We start from the raw sequence: 22,543 nt of genomic DNA, 5'->3' as shown, positions 1-22,543 counted from the left end.
TCCTCCCCTCCTCTTTGGTTTGTTTGTTTGTTCGATTTTTTTATTATGTTGTGTTAGTCACCACACAGTATATCATTAGCTTTTGATGTAGTGTCCCGTGATTCATTGTTTGTGTCTAACACCCAGGGCTCCATGCAGTAACTACCCATCACTGGGCTAACCCATCCCCCCACCCCCTCCCCTCTGAAACCCTCAGTTTGTTTCCCGGAGTCCATAGTCTCTCATGGTTCCTCTACCCCTCTGATTCCCCCCCTTCACTCTTCCCTTCCTTCTCCCAATGTCCTCTGTGCTATTCCTTAAATTCCACAAGTAAGTGAAACCATATGATAATTACCTTTCTCTGCGTGACTTATTTCACTTAGCATAATCCCCTCCCCTCCTCTTTTCTCTCTGTCTAGTCAAGGATGAACACTTCCAGGTGGCCTTGGAGAATGCGGACACCAGTGTGAGGGTGAGGGGGCCAGGGGGGATGGTAAGGAACTCTCCCAGATCCGGGTCCAGACACCCTCCCTGCACGCACCAGGGCCCGGGGCTGGGCTAGGACCAGGAGGCAGTGCCCTGCCAGCCAGGCTGAGCAGGGTGGCTCCCTGTTCTCACTCGCTCTTGGACACATACTCTGTGGCAGGTGCATCTCCAGAGACTGGAGGTTGGCCTCGTCCTTACTGTGAGCCCCGCACGTCCCCCTCCACCCTGCCCCAGACAGTGAGAAGAAACCGTCCGAACCGCATCCATCTCAGGGTACGGCCCACGGACTTGCGCAGCTCTCGCCTGGGTTCCTTGAGCAAACTCAGACCGTTTCCCTGACCCTCATCCTTCTCCCGACTTGGGTGAAACTCACCTGGAGACCCAGTTCAAATCCAGGCTCTTGCACTGTGGGACCTTGGCCGAGTCAGTAACTTCTCTGAGCCTGTCAGAGGAGTAGAGCATACTTGTCCTGATACCTCGTAGGGTTACTGTGAAAACCAGACATGCCGTCAGATCTCCGTCCCAATGCACCTTCCCGTGTCAGCCCTCATGCTTATGTGGTCTCTCGGGGACCCCCACATCCTTCAGGGGTCTCGGACCTCAGTCTGTTCTCCTGTGTGCATCCCTACACTGTTCCCCACCTGCACCTGTGCCCATCCTCCTACCTGCTCCATATGGAACTCCTTGTGGCACCCCTTGCTCCCACCCTTAAGTCTCCCCGTATGAACCCACCTCTTAAACGACTCCCCAGCCCAGTGCCCAGCCCCAGGTCTCCCCCAGTTTGTCACTTCCCCCATCCTTACAATCTCAGCCCTAAATTCTTACCACCCCCCCCCCAGTCCCAGACCCCAGTCTTAAATCCTCCCTCCTCCCTCCATACCCCATTCGGAGCCAGGTGTGGGTGTCCTCTGCCTCTCAGGCCCCCCGGCTGGTACTTCCCAGGCCCTGGTCCCCCATTCTGAGGCTCCATTCCTTCTTCTCGATCCCAAAGTCCCAGGATTCCGGTTTTCCGAGGCCTCAAGGAGGAGCAGAAGCCGGGCCCTGAGATGGAGAAGCTCCCTCGGCCCTTTGTCCTCATTCCCCTCTCTTCCCATCCCCTACTACCTCACCCTCCCCGCCCTTCCCCACCCTTCCCTGTCTGGCCTCACCCCCATCCCCACAGTAACCTCAGGGGCCAGAAGTCCCCAGCCTCGTTCGCAGGAACATCTCCTTTGGGGAAGAGTGTGTGCCAGCCTCCAGTTCTCCCGTGTGAACACAATACAGCGTTTACTGTAAAAGAGGTTGCTCCGTGTCTTCCTCATCTCATGGCACCTCCACTTGGAGAACAGAGACTTCCAGAGGATGTGTGGGAGGGCCTGGCAGCACCGGTTTCTCCCAGCAAGGAGGGAAGGGGTCTGTGGGACCCCTCAGGGCCATGACTGTCCTCCTAGAGACTGGGGGCCCATTTTGTTACTCAGGGGAGCCTCCAGATGAGCAGCAGGTGGGGGCCTGTTGGGTTTGTCATCTGTGCCCTTCCTCCCTTGACACAGGGAGCTCAGGGCTGGGTCGGGGGGGTGGGTGGCCCAGGCTGGGTCAGCTGCCATTTGCGCCGATGGGTAAACCTGGGCCTCCCCAAAGACCTCGAGCCTCCACAAGCCCGGGTGGCAGACACGCTCACGCCAGGGCCTGCCGCGCTTGGGCTTCGGCCCTCCTGTTCCCACTACTGCGGGAGCTGAGGGTGGTTGGGGCCGACAGATGGAGGTTCTTAGGGTGGGGGTTTGGGAAAAGCCCCTGGGACCTTTGCCCTGGGACGGCCAGTGGCTGGGGGTGGAGGCTAGGGCCGCAAAGCCTCAGGTGTGAATGGGACTTCCACCCGGAAGGACTAGTGGTCGCAGGTCTGGGGGAAGGCACTGGAAATTTGCAAGGGGCCAGCTTGAGGTGGATGAGGGGGAAGGAAGGCTGGACGAAAGAGGGGCTTCTCAGGGGTGGTGGTGCAGGGTCCTTCACTCAGCCTGGCCTGGGGATGGCTGCTCCTTCCAGAACTGTCACCCCTCCCTCCATAGTTACCCTCTTCCTGGCATTTCTTGGCCCCCGCCCCTTGCTAACCACCACCGACTCTCACATCTCCGGCCTCTTGTCCCTCCCTCTTGCCTGGCCGCACCCATGGCTCTGGCTTCCGCTGGAGGGACCCTGGCTCTGGGCGGTCGGTCAGCTTCCATGGAGTTAGAGGGGAGGGTTGACAGGCCGCCCTTTGGCCAATTCCCTGTGGTCACCACACACCATCCACTCAGTCCCATCACCGCACCCCTACCCCAAGGCAAAAGTCTCTGGGGTCCTTTATACAGCTGGTCCTTCCCTGGGAGCTCTCATTCCTTGGGCCCTCCTGACGAGGGGAGACCCTACAGCCAGGGCCCCGTCTGGAGATGCTGGTGTCCTGGATCCTCACACTGGGTCTCTCGCTCTGGGCACCTGCTACAGTGACTCAGGCTGAGTGGACCAGGGCAGGCACTCCCTGGGGGCCCAGTGTGTGCTGGCCTCGGGCGGGGCTCCTCCTCCTTTCCCCCCACTCCCTTTGCAGGGGAGGGGTCTGCCACAGAGCTGGACACCTGGGCTCTGACCTCATTCTGCCTTTGGGGGTGGTACAGGGGTCACCCTGGAGTCGTGTGGGAGCGGGGCAAGGGGTGTGGCCTGTGGTTGCGCATTTGATGGCCTACACCAAGCCCCTGGACCAGGGCTGAGAGGGGCTGGGATTCTTTCTTCACTTAGATGGTGGCGTCTGCCTGCCTTCCTCCTGTGGGCTGCATCTGCTGGAAAGGCTGGGTATTTCCAGACCTCACAGAGGCACGGTACAGGTGGTCAGCCCTGGCTGGGGAGGGAAGGACGGAGCTTCCAGCAGCTTCCTGCATGGGCGGAGCTCAGGGGCACCTGGGAAAACCCCTCTAGTTAGAATCAGCTGAAGGGCTGAGGGGGAGACACGGGCTCTGGGGTCCTTGTTGAACCTGTCATGGCTGTTTCTCTGGGAAGCAGTCGGTTACAAGCTGATTTCCTGTGGGTTCCCTCACTCGGAGCTGACTTTCAGATCCCCACCCCCACCCCCAACCCTGGAGGCCAGGAAGAACCATAGGGAAGGGGTGGGCAGGACAGTCACTGGGTGAGGGGAGCTGGGGGAGTGAGCCCAAGTCCCCAGGTAGAAGAGGAGAGCCTTGAGTTGAAGGCCCCAAGGGGTTGTGGGGGAGAGGTGGTGAGTGGGCAGGGGAGTGGGCAGGGGGGTGGGGAAGGGAGTCTCCGGTGCCCTGCAGGGTGGCAGTGAGATAACCCAGGCAGGGCAGTCACGGACACGGGCCCTCAGGGGCCACCGCAGCCGGCCGCCAAGCCTCCGCGTACCTCCTTCCCTGCCCGGACGAGGCCCGGCCGTGCAGCCTGCGAGCGGCTGATGGGAAAGGATGAGGGCTGCCGGTGTGAACCGTGGAGATTTACGGACATGAAGAAAGTACTTTAATTCTAGATAGACTAGCTTTAAGGTCAAATACAGAGAATAGGAAGCTACGGGCAGGGTCAGCCTTAGGAGGGGTCCAGCCTGTCCCTGCCACCCAGGCAGACTCCGGGCCTCTGTCTGGTCAGGCTGTCGGGGGAGAGAGAGGGCGGTGGTGATGGTGACGAGGATGAAGGGCCCCACAGCCAGCAGGGCATTGCCCCCGTGCGCCTTGCCCTGAGTTAGAACCACCAGGACAAGCAGAGACCCCCATTCCTAAGGCGCTCGGTATCGCGTGAAGAAGATCACACCGACACCAATGAGCCCATTAGCATTCCAGAGTCAAAGCATCTATCAGGAGTGGAGAGGTCAGGCAAGTAGGGCCATTCCAGAAGACTCCAGAAGGTCTGATGGTACCCAGTGGCCCCCCACCTCCCACCCACAGAGGGCTCTGCTCTTCACAAACCCATTTCACAGCAGGTAGCTCACATAATTCCAGCAAGGGAGATTGTGTAAGGAACCGTAGGAGGATAGGAGATTGAGGCTCAGAGAGGGTGAGTGACATACCTGGGGCCACACAGCAAATAACGTGACGTCTCCCTTAACAAAAGGTTTGTACACTGGAGGACCTCAGCTCTCTACAACACCCCCCACCCCCAGCTGGTATTCTGGGTCTTCGGGGAAGGCTTCAGATGAAAGGTCAGAGACCTGCGTGGCATCCATAGTTTTCTTTCTAATCTGCACTCTCCTCTGGGTACTCCAGTTCCCTGTGAGGACTGATGAGGTTTGGATAGTAGGGGGAAGGAATGCCAACCTGAGAAGGTAGGAAAAGCACAGGCACAGCTGTGCGGGGGAACTGACCTGTGGGAATGCCCCAAAGGTCAGGGAGCGTGTAAGGGACCAAGGCATTAGAGCCAGGTGGAGGCTTGGAGACCCCAGAGGGTCTCTGTGGACTGAGCAGGGGTGGAGTGCCCTGCCAGGGCAGACCCTTGTGTTGCCCTGAGAGCCATCCTGGCATGGGTCCAGCCAGGAGCCCCACTTCCCTTGACGATGGACTGTGGGGGCCCCAGGATACACTGTCCTAGAGCCTCTATGGGTGGGAAGGCAGGAGCCTCTTTCCGGTGGTTGACGGTGGCCTTCTGGGAGACCTGCTGTGTTTGAGCTGACCGTGGAGTTTCTGGGTGTAGCCGTCCTGCAGGCCCGGGGCTTGGAGGTGGATACGAACAGGGCACAGTCTGGAATTCTCCATTCTCCATGTGCTACAGGGGCCACAAAGACCAGACACCACTGTGGATTAACACGAGGACTGGAGACAGTGTCCCGTTTGCTCACATGAAGTTCCAAAGTGTTCCCAGGCAGGGTGGGGGAGGGGAGCTCCTCGGGATGCAGGGCGGCAGGTAGAAGCATCTGAGGGGTCCGAGCTCTGGGGCAGAGCAAGGGGAAGGCGGAAGCGGAAAATGTGTCAGCACAAAATCGAGAGGAGTGTGGTGGAGATGAGAGCAGATTTGTTCACAATAGACAAAGGGCCAACCTTTGGCACTTGCATAGTATAAATTTAGAGCGATTAAAAGGAAGTGTGTTTTATATGGAAAGTAATAAACTTACTCATTCAGCAAACACCGGAGGCCTGGCTCCGCCTGGGCAGGTGCTGGGTGCTCTGCGTGAGGCACGATGAATAAGGCAGTTTACAGCCAAGTTTGTCCAGCGGAACCATGGGAACCGCGCAGGAAGGGCTACGACCCAAGCGGGTGTGGAGCTCTGAGACGGGCCGATGATGGAGGAGAGCAGGCGGGCCTCAGAGGCTGCTTCTGCCGCCCGCTTTTCGGGGAGGCCGTGGGGAGAGGTGGGGGGCTGTTGAGGACTTGGGCCAGAAGGAAGTATTTTCTTTCTTTCTTTCTTTCTTTCTTTCTTTCTTTCTTTCTTCTTTTTCTCTTTCTTTCTTTCTTTCTTTCTTTCTTCTTTTTCTCTTTCTTTCTTTCTTTCTTTCTTTCTTCTTTTTAAGATTTTATTTGACACAGAGAGAGCGAGCACAAGCAGGCGGAGAGGCGGGCAGAGGGAGAGGGAGAAGCAGGCTCCTCGCTGAGCAGGGAGCCTGATGCGGGCTCGATCCCAGGACTCTAGGATCATGACCTGAGCCGAAGGCAGACGCTTAACGACTGAGCCACCCAGATGCCCCCAGAAGGAAGTATTAATAGATACTCAATGGCCTTCGATCAATTCAGAACCAAAAAGGCCATACGTAACTCTGGAGAGAATTGGAATAGCGATAGGTGTGTGCAGCGGGGAGGGGAGAGAGCCAATGGGCTTGGCCTCAGCTCCGTCCCGCTCTGCCAGGTGGGAATGGCCTTACAGAAAAGGAGACAGGCCCAAGCCACTGAGCTCATGCGTGGCAGGGCTGAAAGTGCACCAGGGACTGGGGGGCCGGAGCACATCCCAGTGGCCCCCACACTGCTGCTCGTGTAGAATATTCTAGAGTGAGCAGTGTGGTCATGGCAGGCATCACTGATCCCCATTTTCCAGGGAGAAACGGAGCGCATGAGATCCTTCAGTTGTGTGGTGGCTGATCTTGGAGGGGCTCTTGGGCCCCACCCACACTCCAGCCTTCAAACCCCACTGACTGGGCTCGCCACAAGCACAAATGTGTTTTGGAGGTGGCAGGAGGAAACGGCTTCATCTCACGGTGCTGGACTTGCTTTCTAGAGCTTCCCCAAGGATGCCAGTAAATGGAAGACTTGTCCAGCAAACTGGCTGCCTTACTCCAATGCTTATCTTTTCAAGAAAATTCTAAATGCACGTATTGTGAAGAAGCAATAAAAACTATCAACGGGGCAAGAAAGTAGCACATGGTGCTTGTTTGGTAGGGAGAGCTGGTGTCTTTGATGATGACTGTGGGGCCACAACGCCGGCGAACACAGTTGATCCTTGAACAGCGCAGGGGTTAGGGGCGTCGACCGCTGTGCTGTCGAAAATCCACGTATAACTCTTGATTCCTCCCAAAACTATCTACTCATAGCCTTACTGTTGACCGGAACCCTTACCGAGAACGTAAACAGTCACATGACACGTATTTTGGCTGTCCCATGTATTCTGTCCCATATCCCTACAGTAAAGTGAAGCTAGAAAAAACAAAGTGTGATTAAGAAAATCATAAGGAAGAGAAAATACGTTTACAGCGCTGTCCTGTAAAAACTCCGTGTACAGGCGGACCCGCACAGTTCAAACCCGTGTTATTCAAGGGTCAACTGTAGATCATTTTCCTTAAGCATTTTGGCCACGAGGGCGTGGAGAATCCCAGCCTGGGAATCATTAGCCATGAGCGATTTTCTCTGCGTCTTCTGAGGTTTGTGGCGCACCTAACCTTCTATTTTTACGGCATGTGTGTTTTAAATATGTGTTTAAAAATGTGTTTAACACGAACGCATAGCTGTTGTAGAACATTGAGAAAGTACAGGCAAGCGGAAGGAAGAAAACTTCGTTTAACCGCTCAGAGCAACGTTGTGAGAATTGTCATCTATTTCCGAATATGTGTTTAGATTTATTCTATGGGCAACATTTTTTTTTGAAGATTTCTTTATTCATTAGAGAGAGAGAGAGCGCGCGTGAACAGGGGGAGGGGCAGGGGGAGAGACTCTCAAGCAGACTCCCTGCTGAGCGCAGTACCTGGTTCGGGGCTTGAGACCCTGCGATCATGACCTGAGCTGGAGTCAGACGCTTCACTGACTGAGCCCCCGGGCGCCCCTCGTTAGTGTTTGTTTTAGCGGCAGGTCAATATTCCATCTGCGGGGGATCACCGTCCTCTAACCAGTCTCTTACTCTTCTGTTCTTGGACACTTTGAGCCTATTTCTCATTATAATAAATAACGACGTAATAAACATTCTTGCGTGAAAACTTACAAAAACTCCGCATCTAGAAATGGAATCATTAAGAATGCTGTGAGTCTGCCCACGGTCCCTGATGCGTGTTTTCAGATTCTCCTTTGGAAATCTGGTACCAGGTGTAGTCCCCCGGCATCCCACGCGAATGCCCCACACCACCTGCCGTCATTATCATGTAGTATCGCAGAGGGGTGCAGTCTGGTGGGTAAACATACATAGCGTCTTGCTTTGTTTTGAATTTCTTTGCTTACTGGTGACGTTTGTTTACTCTTCTCTTCTCCTAGGCTTGTTGGTTCTTTCCTTGGAGAGCGGCCGTGCTTTTCCTTTGCTCAGCTTCTAGGGGGCATCCCTGACCCTGGAGGTCGACTTTGGGAAGGACAGCCTCACCTCCCTGCCATGTCCTTTGGGGACACCATTGCCAGTCCTGGGCCTGGAGGGGTCCGAAGCTCTTCACCTGGGGCGCTGCTCGGGGCACTGTTTGCTCGTCCCTTCCAGGAGTGAGTGCACTCCTTGAGCGCAGAAAGGGTTGGGAGGTGCGGCGGAGCCTCTACCTGGGGGCTCCCTCTTCGCCAGTGAGCGGGCAGAGCAGCCGGAGCGAGGAGAAGGATAGATAGGGCGCGGTGGTATCTTGGAACCTGAAGGATACGACAGATTCCATAGGTGGAAGGGCAGCCGGGTGAGGTGGACAGGAGCTCATCAGTGTGTCCGGAGAGGCAGCCGAAGCCATCCTTAAAACATGGATGTGGATGTTTTAAGGACAGATTGAATGGCGACTAAGTGACGTAAGTGATACGAATCCAGGAACAAAGATGAAAAACAGCAGGATGCCCAGAGTCCATTCCAGTGAGTGTCCCAGCCTGTGTTGGGGTCCCAGTTGGCCCACCATGTCCCTGCGGTGTCCTCTTCAATCTCTCTGCCTCTACCCTTGCTACCCCTTCACTCCAGGGCTCTCTCCCCCTCCCCCTCCCCCTCCTCCTTTTTCTTCTTTTAGGGCTCTCTGCTTCTAAGGCACAGTTGGGACCATGGCCTTTTCTGGACGTTCTTCACTGCCGCTCAGCCGAGTCCAGAGCTGGCCTCACACCTGCTTCACTAGCCTTCCCTCTGCCCCACTTGTCTCTCTACCCTGAACATGGAGAGAATTCACCGTCGGAACTGCAGTGAACGTGTGAGACAGAAACAGTAATGCCTGCCTCACAGGAAAACATTAAAACATTAGGAAAAAGAGTCTGGTGGACTTTTCAGTCTTCATTCACTCATCCGCTCAGAAGTGTTCACTGAGCACCTGCTCTGGGTCCCTGCAGCCGCGGAGACTCTACTCTGGGCGGGGGAGGGGGCTGTCGGGATGGTGTAGGCTGTTCCCCACACAACCGCTGAGTTGCACTTGTGATAAGGTTAGTCGGTATGGGACGCTGATAGGCGGCCAATAAATGCCAGCCCTCCCCACCCCTATTCATTCTTCGTGATTCAGTTAGAGACACGACCATAAACTGCCTTTATGTATCTGTTCATTGTTTGATTTGTCACAAGAAGCACAGTCTACTTTTATAACTTAAAAAGTCCAGTAAAATTTATAATGCCTAAATCCACAAAACGCTTTTTAAAGAAGGGGAAACGGTAGCTCAGATATTACTTTCTGGCTGTTCCCTCCCTCCCCACACCCCCCTCTGGGGTTGCTCCCACCTCCCTTCATGTGGACCTCGACCACGCCCACCTTGCAATGGGGGGGCCAGGAGCCCCAGCAAGGGCAGGGGGCCGAGTGGTCGGCCATCCCAGGGCCCAGCATGGTCTCAGCAGTTACAAGGACAAGGGTGGGGCAGAGCTGAGAAGTGGCTTTTCCGTGGGCACATGAAGATAGCGAAGGGGAGGGCTGTGGTCCCCTCCGGGTGAGATACAAAGGGGGCTTCAGAGACGTGAGTGGAGGAGGCACCCTCTGAGACGAGGAGGGCCGAGTGGTCCATCACTGAAGGGAAGGAGGAAAGGAAAGAAGGCGGCTCTGAGGTCCTACAGCCAGGCCTGGGTTTACTCCGAGTCCGGCCACCTCTGCTTTGTGTGGACCCGAGCCCTGCGTGCCGCCTCGCTCTGAAACTCCTCATAGCTGCGACTCAGGGTGTCCCCCACCCTGGCAGCCTCCCCAGCTCTGCCCCTCTACTCCCAAATTAGACAAAACCGAACTCACAGGCAAGAGGATTGGGCAAAACAAACATATCTACTGACTTAAAAAACAGCCAAGCAATCTTTTCAATCTTTCTCATCAACGTAGAATTCCAAAAGTCGTAGGCATTATGACCCCTCTGACCCGAGCTCACTGATCAGTGATTTGATAGTGCTGTTCCCTAAATGCTCGACGGCGGTCTGCGAGACTAAAGATCCAGAACTGTTGATTTGAACGACCCGTCTCGACTAATTGTCCACTCCCTGCTTTCCCTGGCTTCCAGTCCTTACCAGCTCCTGGTCTCCCCCTGTGACCGTCTGTCAGGACCTTGTGAAAATGGGGGTGTCTGGAATGGCAGAGGGTGACTCTGCCCTGAAGGGCCCCATGGTACTTTCTGCCAGTGGCAAAGGTCCATCCTCATGAGAGGTAAGAAAAACGCAGCTCCAAGGCATCTTTGGGGAGAGGTGGGGTACTGACAGGAGGGACGAGAAGCCACATGCCCTGCCCTTTCAAGGAAGTCCCCTCATACCAGCCTGTAGAATTCCTAATACTCCCTACCTTTACGGCACTATTGTCCCAAAGATTCTTTTCATATTTGATTTTATTCATCTTATAGGCAGGAAAGAGGAGACAGGATTATAGTCCCGCCTTACATGGGAGAATAGAGTCCTACGCAAGCAATCGCACGTTCTAAGTGGTGACGAGGTGACAGAATGAGACCTCCAGGTGCAGGGTACATTCCCAGCACTCTGATTCTCAGACAACTGTGGTCTATTGAGTGGGCTATGGGGCCAAGGAGTAGGAGGAGCTCACCTGGGCCACAGGGTGGCCGGATAGAGGTGGTAGTGTGGCTGGCTCTTGAGTAAGTGTGTCTGGAGAGAACAGACGGGTTGAACTATCCATGGAAATGTGCCAAAGCTCTCCTATTCCTCCTGGGTCTGTGAGAACTGCTAGGATGGCAGTTGGGGGGGGGTCTCACACGTAAGAGATGGGGGAGACTTGTCAGACTAAGTATCAGCCAGATGACTCAAGGTGACTATGTGGTCTGCAAATCATAGAATGTGAGGAGCAAAAGGAGTGTGCCTGGGGCATTTGTGTGAGTACAAATGTCCTTTCAAATTGATGCCAGAGTGCCCAAGTAAATAAACACAACCCAGAGTGCTGAGGGAGGGAGGTGACCTCATCTAGTGACACCTTGCCCTCTAGACAAACTAGTATATTCCAGAAGGGACAAAAGTCTACATCATCATTGGTAAATTATCCAAATATACAGGTTCCTCTGATATTTCCTGTATGTCTGAGGAGAGAAGCTATGTTTCAGTATCAGAGGTTGACCAGCTATCCGGGACAGATTGTCACTGAATTCAATGACAGATTCACAGACCACAGCATCATCTCTGATTTTTTTTAAACCCACAGGGTCAGCTGCAACCACCTCGATGCATCCACATCGACTTCCAATTACCCCCTCCCCCTTCGGCCACATCCACTTCTGTGGAATCCACTGTCACCACCACTGGTTCACTGTCGTCAAATTCTACAGTCTCATTTTATGCTACAGGTTCTTCCAATTCCTTGAGCCCCAGTGGATTTTCTACCACAACTCTGAACACTGGTCACAGGATGACAACTTTTACTGAATTGACTTCTCTCTTCACAACCAGTCTTGGATTGTCCAAATCAGCTGTTTCCTCTGGGACCTCGTCCACCTGGGAAGAGAATACTGCATTCCCTTCAAGCCTTGGTCATCTATCTACCACCCCTATTGTCTCAACTCAGACAGACTCCGGCCTCACAGAAGGATCGACTGTGTACCCAGGCACCCCTGATTTGTCCAAACCTACAGTTACCTCAAATAGCACCATTAGCAGAGCGGATGGAGTTCCTGCTTCCACATCTGGGACTGCCGACTCCTTTACTACCCATGCTGCTGGTGGACAAACAACCTCATCCTTTGCTGAAGGGTCCACTTTCTACACCGCCCCCTCCGAGTCATCCACACCAGCGTTTCCCACCCGCTCCTCCCACAGCACAGATGATGCAAGTCTTGCCTCCACATCCAGCCCCGATGAGCTCTCTATCTCCACTCTGGTCCCTGGCCAAGCAGACTCAACTCTCGCAGGACAGACAACCGTCCTCGCCACTGTGCCCGCCTCAGCTGAGCCCACAGCATCGTCCCCGGTTCCCCATGCATAGGCACTGGGAGCTCTGTGGCTCCATGGAGCCCTGGGGAGGCATCCCCCAGCCCAGCTGTCTCAGGAACAACTTCCAGTACAGTCCCCTGGAAACCCACTGCGTATAGCGCCCTGTCTGATTTTTCTCAACCCATAGGCTCATCTGTAACCACCAAAGATGATAGAAGTTCTGTGTCCACATCAAGGTCTACTGAACCATTTAGTACTTCTGGTGGTGATGACCAAACAACTTTTCCTCCAGGATCCACCTTGAATACAATAATCTCACCGGTTTCCACAGCAACATCTTTCCACTCTTCCTACAGCACAGACAAGACAAGTCCTGGTTTCCCATCAAGCCCCAGTGACCTCTCTCACCCAAGTCTACTCTCGGAACGAACCACACTGATTCTCACAGAGGAGCCAGTTGTGTATACCAGTGTTTCTGATTTACTCAAATCTACTTCTTTCCTCTGAAACTTCTTTTACCAACTTTGAAGGAAGTTCTGCCTCTTGTTCAGGTTCTGGCCACCTTTCTACCACCACTGGTGTCCCCCAACCTACATCCTTAAATCTAAGTGATGGGTCTACTGTCTATACAGGCACCCTGATTTGTCCATTCCTACAGTGATTTTGGACATGACTCTGTCCAAAGAGAGCACAAGTTCTGCTTCTACTTCAAGTTCAGGTGAAACTTTTTCCTGCACAGGTGGATATCAAGAAACACCCACATCCTTTACTGTGGAATCAACTGTCTCCACAATCCTCTCAGATTTTTCAAATTCAATGATTCCATGTAATACCTTCTATGGTACTCATGATACAAGTCCTTCTGCCTCATCTGGTCCTGATGAATTAATTTCCACTACTCTGGTCTCTGGGCAAACATGCACGCCCCTTCCTGAAGGATCCACTGTCCCCACAACCATATCTGATTTGTCTCACTCCACCGATTCAGTGCTTACCTCCTCCACCAGTGTTAATGAAAGTTTTGTTTCCTCACCAAGCTTTGGTGAATCACCCACTACCACCTTGGTCTCTGGACAAACAGCCACAATTTTCATGGAAAAGCCAACTGTCTACACCATTTCTGCCTTGTCTGGTTCTATAGTTTCTGTTGATAGCTCCTCTACCACTCCTCCTGGGGGTCCTGCACCCTCATCAAATTCTAGCTTGTTGCCTTCCACTACCATCACAACCATCCCTGCCGAAGCCAGTGGTAGTACCACTACCACCTATTTCTCCAACACAACTGATTCATCTGATGCCCCCCAACCATGGAAGATCTTAGTCCATTATCTTCATCAAGCCCCATTCATTCCTCTTGACCCCCAGCCACCTCTGAACAAATGCTCCCCACCTTGGATGAGAATTCCACTTTCTTCATCACCAATAGTGATTCTGCCAAACCAATGATTTCTACTTCCATCCCCTCTGCCTCGGACAGCCCTAGTCCTGCCTCCCCATCAGCTCTAACTTTCTCCTCTACAGTTAGAGTCATCTCCAGACTGACAGCTACCACCTTCAGGGGAGAATCTACTCTCTTTCAAAGCAGCACAGGGGCACCAAAGACAACAATATCGTCTAACAGTTCCCTAACCAGAGTCCCTGGGGCTGCTGCTTCAGCCTCAGCTATCCCTGGCTTCTCCTCCAGACCAGTCCCTGACTCTTCTTCAGCCGTTACAACTGCTTCTGGTTTTTCTCCTCATCTGTCCTCCACTCCACCTGGCTCTACCCATGCTCCAGTCCCTGGGTTCACTACCTCTTCAACTCTCCATCCTCTGTTCATTTACACACACACAACTGTGATGATGACCCAGTCTTCAACTATGACCCCAAGTAAGTCTTTTCATGTGTCACTCTGTGTGCCTCTCCTGTCCATCTTCTCTCCTCAGCTAATCAGCTTTGATTTGACCTCTTCGTGGTCTTGCTTCACCCTTCCAGTGCCTTCTGGTCAGTGAATATCATCCACATGGATAGAAATTGTTTTTTCTTTTCTTTTCTTTTCTTTTTTGATTTGTAGGGCTTTTGTTTTCTTTGCTCATCCCCTCTCATCTCTTGTTTCCTTCTTCCTCATTGTCCCTCCTCCTCTCCCCCTCTGGGGCTTGAGGTGGTGGCAGAGGGTCCCATCCTCCTCTTTCAGTGCAGTGCCTGAATGATGGAAACTGGAATGGGAGCCAGTATTTCTGTCCCTTGGGCTTCCATGGCGACTGATGTGAATTCTACCCCTTCACAGGGCAGTGTCAGAATGGGACCAGCTGGAATGGAAAAGAGTGTGTTTGTGCCCAAGGCTTCTCTGGTTACCAGTGCAAGTCCCTTGTGGACTCCTTCCTCCTAGGTAATGAACTTTGCTGAGACCTGCATATTGTCCCTATACTTCCTAACCACTTAAATAGGACGGCAGCGCTGGAGGGATTATCTGCTACCACTACCTCATCGTGCAGGTGGAGGAGAAAATATGATATTTACCTAGGCCCAAATGCCTAGGTAGAACATGGACCTTCTGATTCCTTCTTCAGGGCTCTTTTCACTAGCTCCTCTGCCCCTCAGATCAAGATGTTTCCAACCCAGCCCTTTCTGGAGCCCTCCACTTAGCTCTCTCTGGGTCATAATCCTGACCACTAGCTCCTCATGGTGTTCAGAGACAAGGGGCAGAAGTTTCAGTGACTCCTACTTGCCTCTTGAATTTCCATCCACCCTCCTGCCCACTTTCTCTGCCTCCATGAGACCAGCAGGTGGAGAATTAACCAATCCCAGAAGACATTATTGGGAGGTGGTTATCTCATGCGTAATGTGGCTATTCCCACAGAAATCCCGGAAAAAGTCAATGCCACTTTAATTGTGACAGTGAAAGTGACTAATAGGAATTTCACAAAAGACCTGAATAACATATCCTCCCCGGTATACTGGAACTTCACTCAATTATTCAAGAGTCAGGTAAGAGCAGGAAAATCCCAGATTCTCCAATGTGGATGTCCAGTGTCATAGGGGATACAGGGGCTCATTCTGACTGACTTTGGAGTTTCTCAGCCCATGGATCCCTTCAGTCTTCCCAAGTCCTGGGAGGGGATCCTCTGGAGCCCACCTCACCCACATCCTGGGGAAGGGAGCATCCCTATACTTTTCCTTCCTTCTTTTCTATGAGCTAATTCCATGGGTTCCCTGGGGGAAGGCGGCCCTGGGGCTACCTCTGAGACAGGGAACAGGGGCTTTTGCATGCCCCAGACCTGTATGAGCTCAGCTGCCTCATTTCTTTCAGATGGATAAAACTTACATGGGCAAAGACTTTCCTCAGTACAGAGGCGGGATCATTAAGAGACTGTTGTGAGAATGAGGGGAGATCAGATTTATAGACTATGGGAAGCCCCCCTCTCTCTGCTCTCTTGTCTTCTCCCATCTTGAATGAATATCAGTACCTAGCTGGACCAGAGGATACCCTAGCCCAGAGGCAACACCAGAAGGTTCTGATCCATTCATTTATTCATTAATTTATCCTTCATCCATTCAACAAGCTTGTACTGAAAGCCTACCCTGTGCTAGGTGCAGGGAACACAGTGGTCCTGGTCTTCATGGAGCAAAGAGTGGCAGAACACAGCAAAAGGGCTGTGCAATATGGTGAGAATTAATGGTAAGAGACACACAGGGTGCAATGGGAGAGGTTGAGTGCAAGCTGGTGAGGTGGAGGGAAATCTTTCTGGAAGGAATGACAGCTAAACTGAGGCTTGAATCATGAGGAGGAACAAGCAAGGTGGATGGAATTGATGATGAAGAGCCTAGAGGTGAAAGAGAGGAGGGTAGATTAAGGAACATGAAGAACAGTTGGCAGCTTGAACTCATGGTGGGAGAGGAGGTGGAAAGATGACTTGTACCAAGCTGCTTAATCTTTAAGCATCAGTAGTTTTGGCTCACGTGGGAAGGTATCTGATTTGCACTTCAGACAGCTCAGTCTGGCTGCAGGACTGAGAATGGGTGGACAGGTGACGGAGATTATAGTGACCTGGACCAGAGAGGTGACAATGCAGGAGAAAATTAGTCCAGTGTGAAAGGTCTTTAGGAAGCAGGACCAACAGATCATAGGGATTCGATGGGTGTTTGGAAAGAAGGAGGAATGACACCAGATTTCTAGGCTGCTGGGGGTGTGAAGTGCCCTTTGCTGAGATGAGGAAGGTTAAGAAGGAGGGGGATGGGGAAAAGATATAAGTGGGCCGTGTGGCGTGTCAAGTGCCTGGGGCCCAGCCACATTGAATGGTTGAGTAACGGAGCGGCGTGTGGTGGAATATGTAACAGAAAGTATCTTCAGGGGCGCCTGGGTGGCACAGCGGTTAAGCTTCTGCCTTCGGCTCAGGGCGTGATCCCGGCGTTAATGAGATCGAGCCCCACATCAGGATCCTCCGCTATGAGCCTGCGTCTTCCTCTCCCACTCCCCCTGCTTGTGTTTCCTCTCTCGTTGGCTGTCTCTATCTCTGTCGAATAAATAAATAAAAAATCTTAAAAGAAAAAAAAAGTATCTTCAGCACAGACACTGGTGTTGGTGTCCTTGGATAGAAGTCGCTGGAAGCCCTGAGAGTGGACCAGATGGCCTGGGGATGGTCACAGCACAGGGGCGAACATTTCCCAGGAAAGAAGCATGGGAAGCACCAGCATCTAAGGGATCAGGAGAAGAAGCAGGGCCCCCAAAGGAGAGTGGCAAGAAGTAGACAGAAGCATGGGAAGGGAGCCTGGAGGGTGTCTTGTCCCCCCAGGGAAAGAGGGAGATCCGTACTGTCAGGGGTCCATGGGGTTCCATGGCTCAGCGTCCTCTACCCCACTCTCACCCCTGCCCAGTACCAGTGCTTATTTCCGTCTCCATTTTGGCACAAGGTTTTGTTAGTTTTTGTCCTCCTGTGTCCTGTTCCTGACTTCTCTGTCACAATGGCTGTGACTGGTGACAGACCTTGTCTTAAGATCTCTCAGTGCCCCACTGGCCATCTAATAAGGAGCTCCTGGGTTGGAATCTTATATCTCTAAAGTGACCTCATGTTTCTTCATTTCTAAAAGCATGCTTATTTGGTTTTCAAAGTATAATCCAACAGCCTCTATTAAAAAATTTAAAATTTTTAATTTAAAATATTTTTTATTTTGGTAAAATACCCATAACATAAAGTTAGCCATTAATCATCAAATGAATCATTTTGAGTGTACAGTTCAGGGATATCAAGTACATTCGCATTGTTGCATAACCACCACCGCAGTCCATCTCCAGAACTTTCTCATCTTCCCAAACTGAAACTCCGTACCCTTTAAACAATAACTCTCAATTCCCCCTCAACCCACCTTGGGCAACTCCCATTCTACGTTCTGTCTCTATGAACTGGATAACTCTAGGGACTTCGTTTTCGGACGCACGTAAACACTCACACGGTATTTGTCCTTTTGTGACTGGCTTCTTTCACTTAGCACAATGTCCTCAAGGTTCATCCACATTGTAGTGTGTGTCAAAATTTGCTTCTTTTGTAAGATTGAATAACATTGCATTGTACCGTTTACCATGTTTTGTCTATCCGTTCCTCCATCAATGGAAGCTCACTTGGTTTGCTTCCCCCTTTTAGCTATTGTGAATAATGCTGCTATGAACATGGGTGTACAAATATATCTTCAAATCCCTGCTTTCAATTCTTTTGGATAAATACCAAGACGTGGAATTGCTGGGTCATATGGTAATTCTATTTTTAATTTTTTGAGGAACTGCCACACTGTTTTCCGCTGTGGCTGTACCATTTGACATTCCCACCAACAGTGCCCAAGGGTTCAATCTCGCCACATCTTCACCCAACAGCCTTCCATTTTTAGGAATGAATTTCACCCAATGATGTTTATTGTGATCACCGATATTTTGGAGTCTTAGATTGTTTGGCTCTGCAGCTTCCCTCTAGGGTGTGAACTGTTGGAGGGAAGGTCTCTAGTCTGTCCTGCCTCTGGGTCACACAGCTAATTGTCTCTCATCACCCCTCTCATTTGTGGGCCCCACTTTCTGGGAGGATGGGTGGCCCAGGGTGACTGATGAATCATCAAGTCCTGGTTCTAGCAATGGCAGTGTTGTGGTGGAACATGACGTCGTCATGGAGGCCAACTACACCTCAGATTTCCGGGAACTATTTGAAAACCTCACTAAAATCGTAAAGGTCAAGATTATGAATGAGATCAAAAGGGTGTCTGGTGATTCTGAAGCTTGCAGAGGTAGGCCGACCCAAAACCCCTTGACGGTGGTGGGAAAAGGATGGGAGGGGTCCCGTAGGGAGGTCTCAGCCTCTCCCCACCCTTCATCTCTCCTCTTTTCTGGAACCCCAGAGGCCTCCCTGGATAGGGATCCAGAAGCCAGGCCTGGGTGCCTTCCGCAGACTCTGCCGTGCCCCCAGCAGCGGTTCCCAGTCTCAGGTCCAGTTGTCCCCAGCCCTAAAGCCCCCATCTGAGCCTGCTTGCAGGCCCAGCTGTGTCTAGGGCTGGGCCAAGACCCAAGTAGGGCAGAGGGCTGTGTTTCTGTTTAGTTCCTTTCCACCACACTTAGCAGCCTCGTCGCCTCTGTGCGATGAGGAAGCCACTACCATGAGCAAGACCGTGGAGCTGGGCTTTGACCTGCAGGGCAAGTAGCTCCATGGAGTGGTGGGCGCTGGGGCGCAGAGTGTGGGCAGGAAATGTGGAGGCTGGGGGTGTTTTAACCAGGCTGATGCTTGCTGCCCACCCTTCACCCCAGAGCAGTGCTCTCAGAAGCCCACGAAGGACTATGCTCAGTTGTACTATGTGGAGGGACTGGGTGGGAAGCTGGCCTGCGTGACCAAGGGCACCTCGGGGACGAAGTTATAACCGAACTGTCATGAGCATGGATGCCAGCTGCAACGAAGCAGCCCTGCTGCCTGTGAGCATCGAGCCCCTCTAAGGCCAGTGCCCACTCTCCCTGCTGGTAGGATGGCACTCTCCACCACAGTCGTGGAGCAGGGATGGGGGGGGGCAGAGGGAGCAGGCAGAGCTCACAAGGTGCCTCCTCTCCCACCATCCCCCCTTCTTCTACCTGGGTGTCCCTTCACTCCTCGCCCCCACCAGAGGGAGGAGGTGCAGGTTAGAGACGTGGGCACCCTAGGACTGAGCGAGCCCCTCCCCGAGAAAGTGCCAGTTACCAATTTCCAACTCTGTATCTGTGGATCTCTATCTCTGTCTTTCCTTTTCCTTTCGATATGCTAGCCGCAGTGCCATCATCACCTCTAGCTGGAGCTGGGGCGCTAGGCTCGGGAGAGCGTAAGGCATAAAATATAAAATCGGGAACAGGCCAGTCAAGGTGCCAGCTCGAGATTAGACGGGTGGGCATCATGCGTCTGGGACAAGGCATCCAGTGCTCAGATTCTGAAGCCTGCTCCCTAGGAGGGGGTCCTCTACCCCCTCCCTGCCCCTGAAGAGCTGGGGAGCCTCCTAACCTGGGTCCCTCCTAACCAGCGCCTGCCCTTAGAGGAAGAGCCAGTTTCCTGTGCTTTGACAGCTTTTGTTTCTTTTGGGAGCCTGGGTGTGAGGGCTGCTAGTGGACTGGCCTGATCTTGTGTGTGTCCCCAGATGGCTGACCTCAGACACGCGGTACTGGGGAGAGACTTGTGCCTTGAGCACCGGCAAGAGCCTGGTGTACGCGAGGGACTGTGGGAGCACTGCTGGTAGTCACGGCGGTGGTCCTCACCGTCTCCCTCTGCCGATCCCGGAGAAAACCGCGCAGGCGAGCTTCTGGGGCGGGGCCCAGGGATGGGGACGGCAGTTGGAACAGCCCAAGGCTCTGCTCCTTCCAGCTCAACATTCGGAGGCCTGAAGGCAACCCAGCCCCTCTCAGCTCGGTAACAGCAGAAGGCAGCCTGCTGAGCTGATCTGATCTGTTCGGCAGGGAAACGCATCCAAAAAACTTGCGTCCTGAAATTGGATTCTGTAACGACATTACCTGGTGTATCCCTTCGGCTGCCGCAGAGCCACATTGTTGCACCAGGACACTGGGGCTGAGCTGTCCGGCATCGCTCTCCCAGCTGTAAAATGGGGGGAAAATCTGCCCGAGAAGGTGGAGGAGAAATGGGCAGAGCACGGCGGTCTGAGGGAGTTCACCTGGCCCTGGTCCAGCGCTCCCGTCTCACAGATAAGGGAAAGGAGGCGCACTGAGGGAAGGGCAGGCAGGTCAGAGTGATGTTGTTTTGTTTTCTGCTATTGTCCTGGGGACAGGCCGCTCCCTGACGCAGGGCTTGGCTGTGACAGCCCTTTCCAGGAGCCAAGGGTCAGGGCCCTCTAGGCCCCCTCCCCCACCTCCCTGCCCCCAGCTGTTCTTGGCGTTTCTGTTGGCAGGCAAGAATACAATTTGTCTCAAGAGTGGCACGGAGAAGATGTTCTGGCAGCTTCCAGAACACAGGCGTCTGGGAAGGTACTCCTCACCAGGGGCAGGCTGGTGGGTAGAGAAAGGCTGAGAAGATGCTGCGGCCAGACTCAGCATGGCTGTGGGTGCCAGCTGGTTTTGTGTGTGCTGGGCTGCCAGGCTCTGCCCCTCCTCTGCAGCCAGCCCCTGCCAGGCCTCGTCTTTTCTCAGCTCCTCTCTATCACTCCCGTCTGCGCGTGGCCCATGCTCACCGTGTCCCTCCTGCGTGCCAGACTGTACCACTGTCTGGAAGGTTCCCCTCGCTGGGGGCTCTGCACGTCCCAATCCCGCTCTGTTTCCAAGATCTGGTTCAAACACTGCCCCTCCATAGAGCCTCCCGTACGTTCTTCTGTTTCCCAGCTGCCGTGGAAAACCATGTCACATCTGCTCTGATATCTCACCGCACGAGATGAACGATCTCTGTCCCCCGCCCTCCCTGCCCCTGGGCAGGTCCTGCCCTACCAGTTCCTCCTGACAATCACCAAGGAAGGGCTACAGGCATGGCTGAGAGCCGGATCCTGCCCCCAGAGACCAGCCCCTGGGAGAGCATCAGATGCACACAGTTAGTGGGAGGACAGGACCACGCCCTGGGCTCCAGGGGCACAGAAGGGTGCCCGGCCCAGGCAGGGTGGGGTGGGATCCTGAAAGACTGCAGAGGGGACATCGCAGAGGGGCCGTGCTGCGAGCTGGTGAGTAAGCCGTGTGCTTCCCGCTTCCAGGAACACAGGTCCCAGGGAGGTAGTGGAGGTCTCTGTGGGCTGTGATGGGAGGACACATTAGGAGGCCCGGATGGGGGCACTGCCTGGTGGGGGGAGAGGCAGCAGGTTGAAGGCTGGGGGATGGCGGAGGGCGGAGCGGGAGGTGCCCCCAGCTCTGGCCTGTCTGGACCCCGCTGGGAGTCATCAGGGAGCATGCAGGCTGGGAGGGAGCAGGGTGTAGGGCAGAGTCCCCGGAAGACCTTGGAGGAGGCAGAGAAGAAATGGTCATGGAGGCTGAGGAGGGAGGAATGTGCAGGACTGGGAAAATGGCTGCTGAAAACCCAGCTCCAACAGAAGATTCCGGCACAGTTTCTGCTTGCTGTGGTTCCCGTTGCTGTGAGGGAGTGTGTGCTGGTGACCCCTGAGCAGTGCCTTCCTCCAGTTCCACCCTCGCCCAGGTCACCCCAAGCCTGCCCTTGGCCATGACTTTTGACCCCGAAGCATGTCAGGGGGCTGTGGTTGCCTCCTGTCCTCTTGTCACCTTGGGCCAGCCCCAGGCGCTCCAGGGCCACCTCATAGACTGGCCGCGGTGGTGGGACGATGGATGGGCAGTGGGAGATACTTTAGGGAAAATATGGGGCTGACTCTTCAAACTTGTCCCTTTTACTGGAAAAGGACCCCCTCTGTGTCTCTCCAGCCTCCCCCAGGCTCACTCAGCCTGGCCCCTCTTTCTGCAGGTGAAAATCTGAAGGACGAGCCTTTCAGCCTTGAAAACATCTACGGCCACTTCCAGCTCTCCCTGGAGAACACTGACCCTACCACAGAAGTGACTCAGGGGCCCGTCCCCAGCTAGGAGCTGTTTCCTCCCCCCCACCCGCCGCCCACCACCCTGGGGCCGCACCCTTGGTCTAGAGACAGCTAACTTCCCCTGGATATGGCTGTTGCTGAAGGGCCTGTGGCCTCATCTCCTCTCTCCCACCCCAGCTCCACATCCAGAGGCCCAGGGTGGTGACAGCTGCTCAGTGAGCGAGGCAGGGGCTTCTGCCCCTCCTCCAGACTTGGACAACAAGACAGGGGCGGACGGACAGCCCACCGCAGTGCTACTCCCCCACCGACCCCCTTGGTTAAAAGGAAACAGACGTCAGGGCCCAAGGTGGTTCTGCTCAGAGCTGGTGGGCTTGGCCTGGCCCTTGCTGTGAGGCCCCCTCTCCTCCCTCAACCTCCATCCAGGAGCCCTGGGGCCGCCCAGACACCCGGACATTTTGTTCGCTCCAGTGATTCCCCACTCTGGAATTTGCCTCCCAAAAAAAGGAGCAAGGC

General features: G+C 53.9%; 1 protein-coding gene across 1 annotated transcript in view; it reads left to right on the top strand.

The window, feature by feature from the left end:
• The window catches only part of MUC3A (mucin 3A, cell surface associated), a 29,681-nt gene extending 7,432 nt beyond the window's left edge, over nucleotides 1-22,249 (top strand). The window contains 2 exon segments of the mRNA XM_057315125.1: nucleotides 399-451; nucleotides 22,208-22,249. Of these exon segments, the coding sequence (XP_057171108.1) occupies nucleotides 399-451; nucleotides 22,208-22,249 (95 nt within the window).
• The last annotated feature ends 294 nt before the right edge of the window (nucleotides 22,250-22,543 follow it).

The sequence above is a fragment of the Ursus arctos genome, unplaced genomic scaffold, assembly GCF_023065955.2.
Source record: "Ursus arctos isolate Adak ecotype North America unplaced genomic scaffold, UrsArc2.0 scaffold_2, whole genome shotgun sequence".
Lineage (NCBI taxonomy): Eukaryota > Metazoa > Chordata > Mammalia > Carnivora > Ursidae > Ursus > Ursus arctos.
This window is presented reverse-complemented; position numbering and strand designations above follow the sequence as displayed.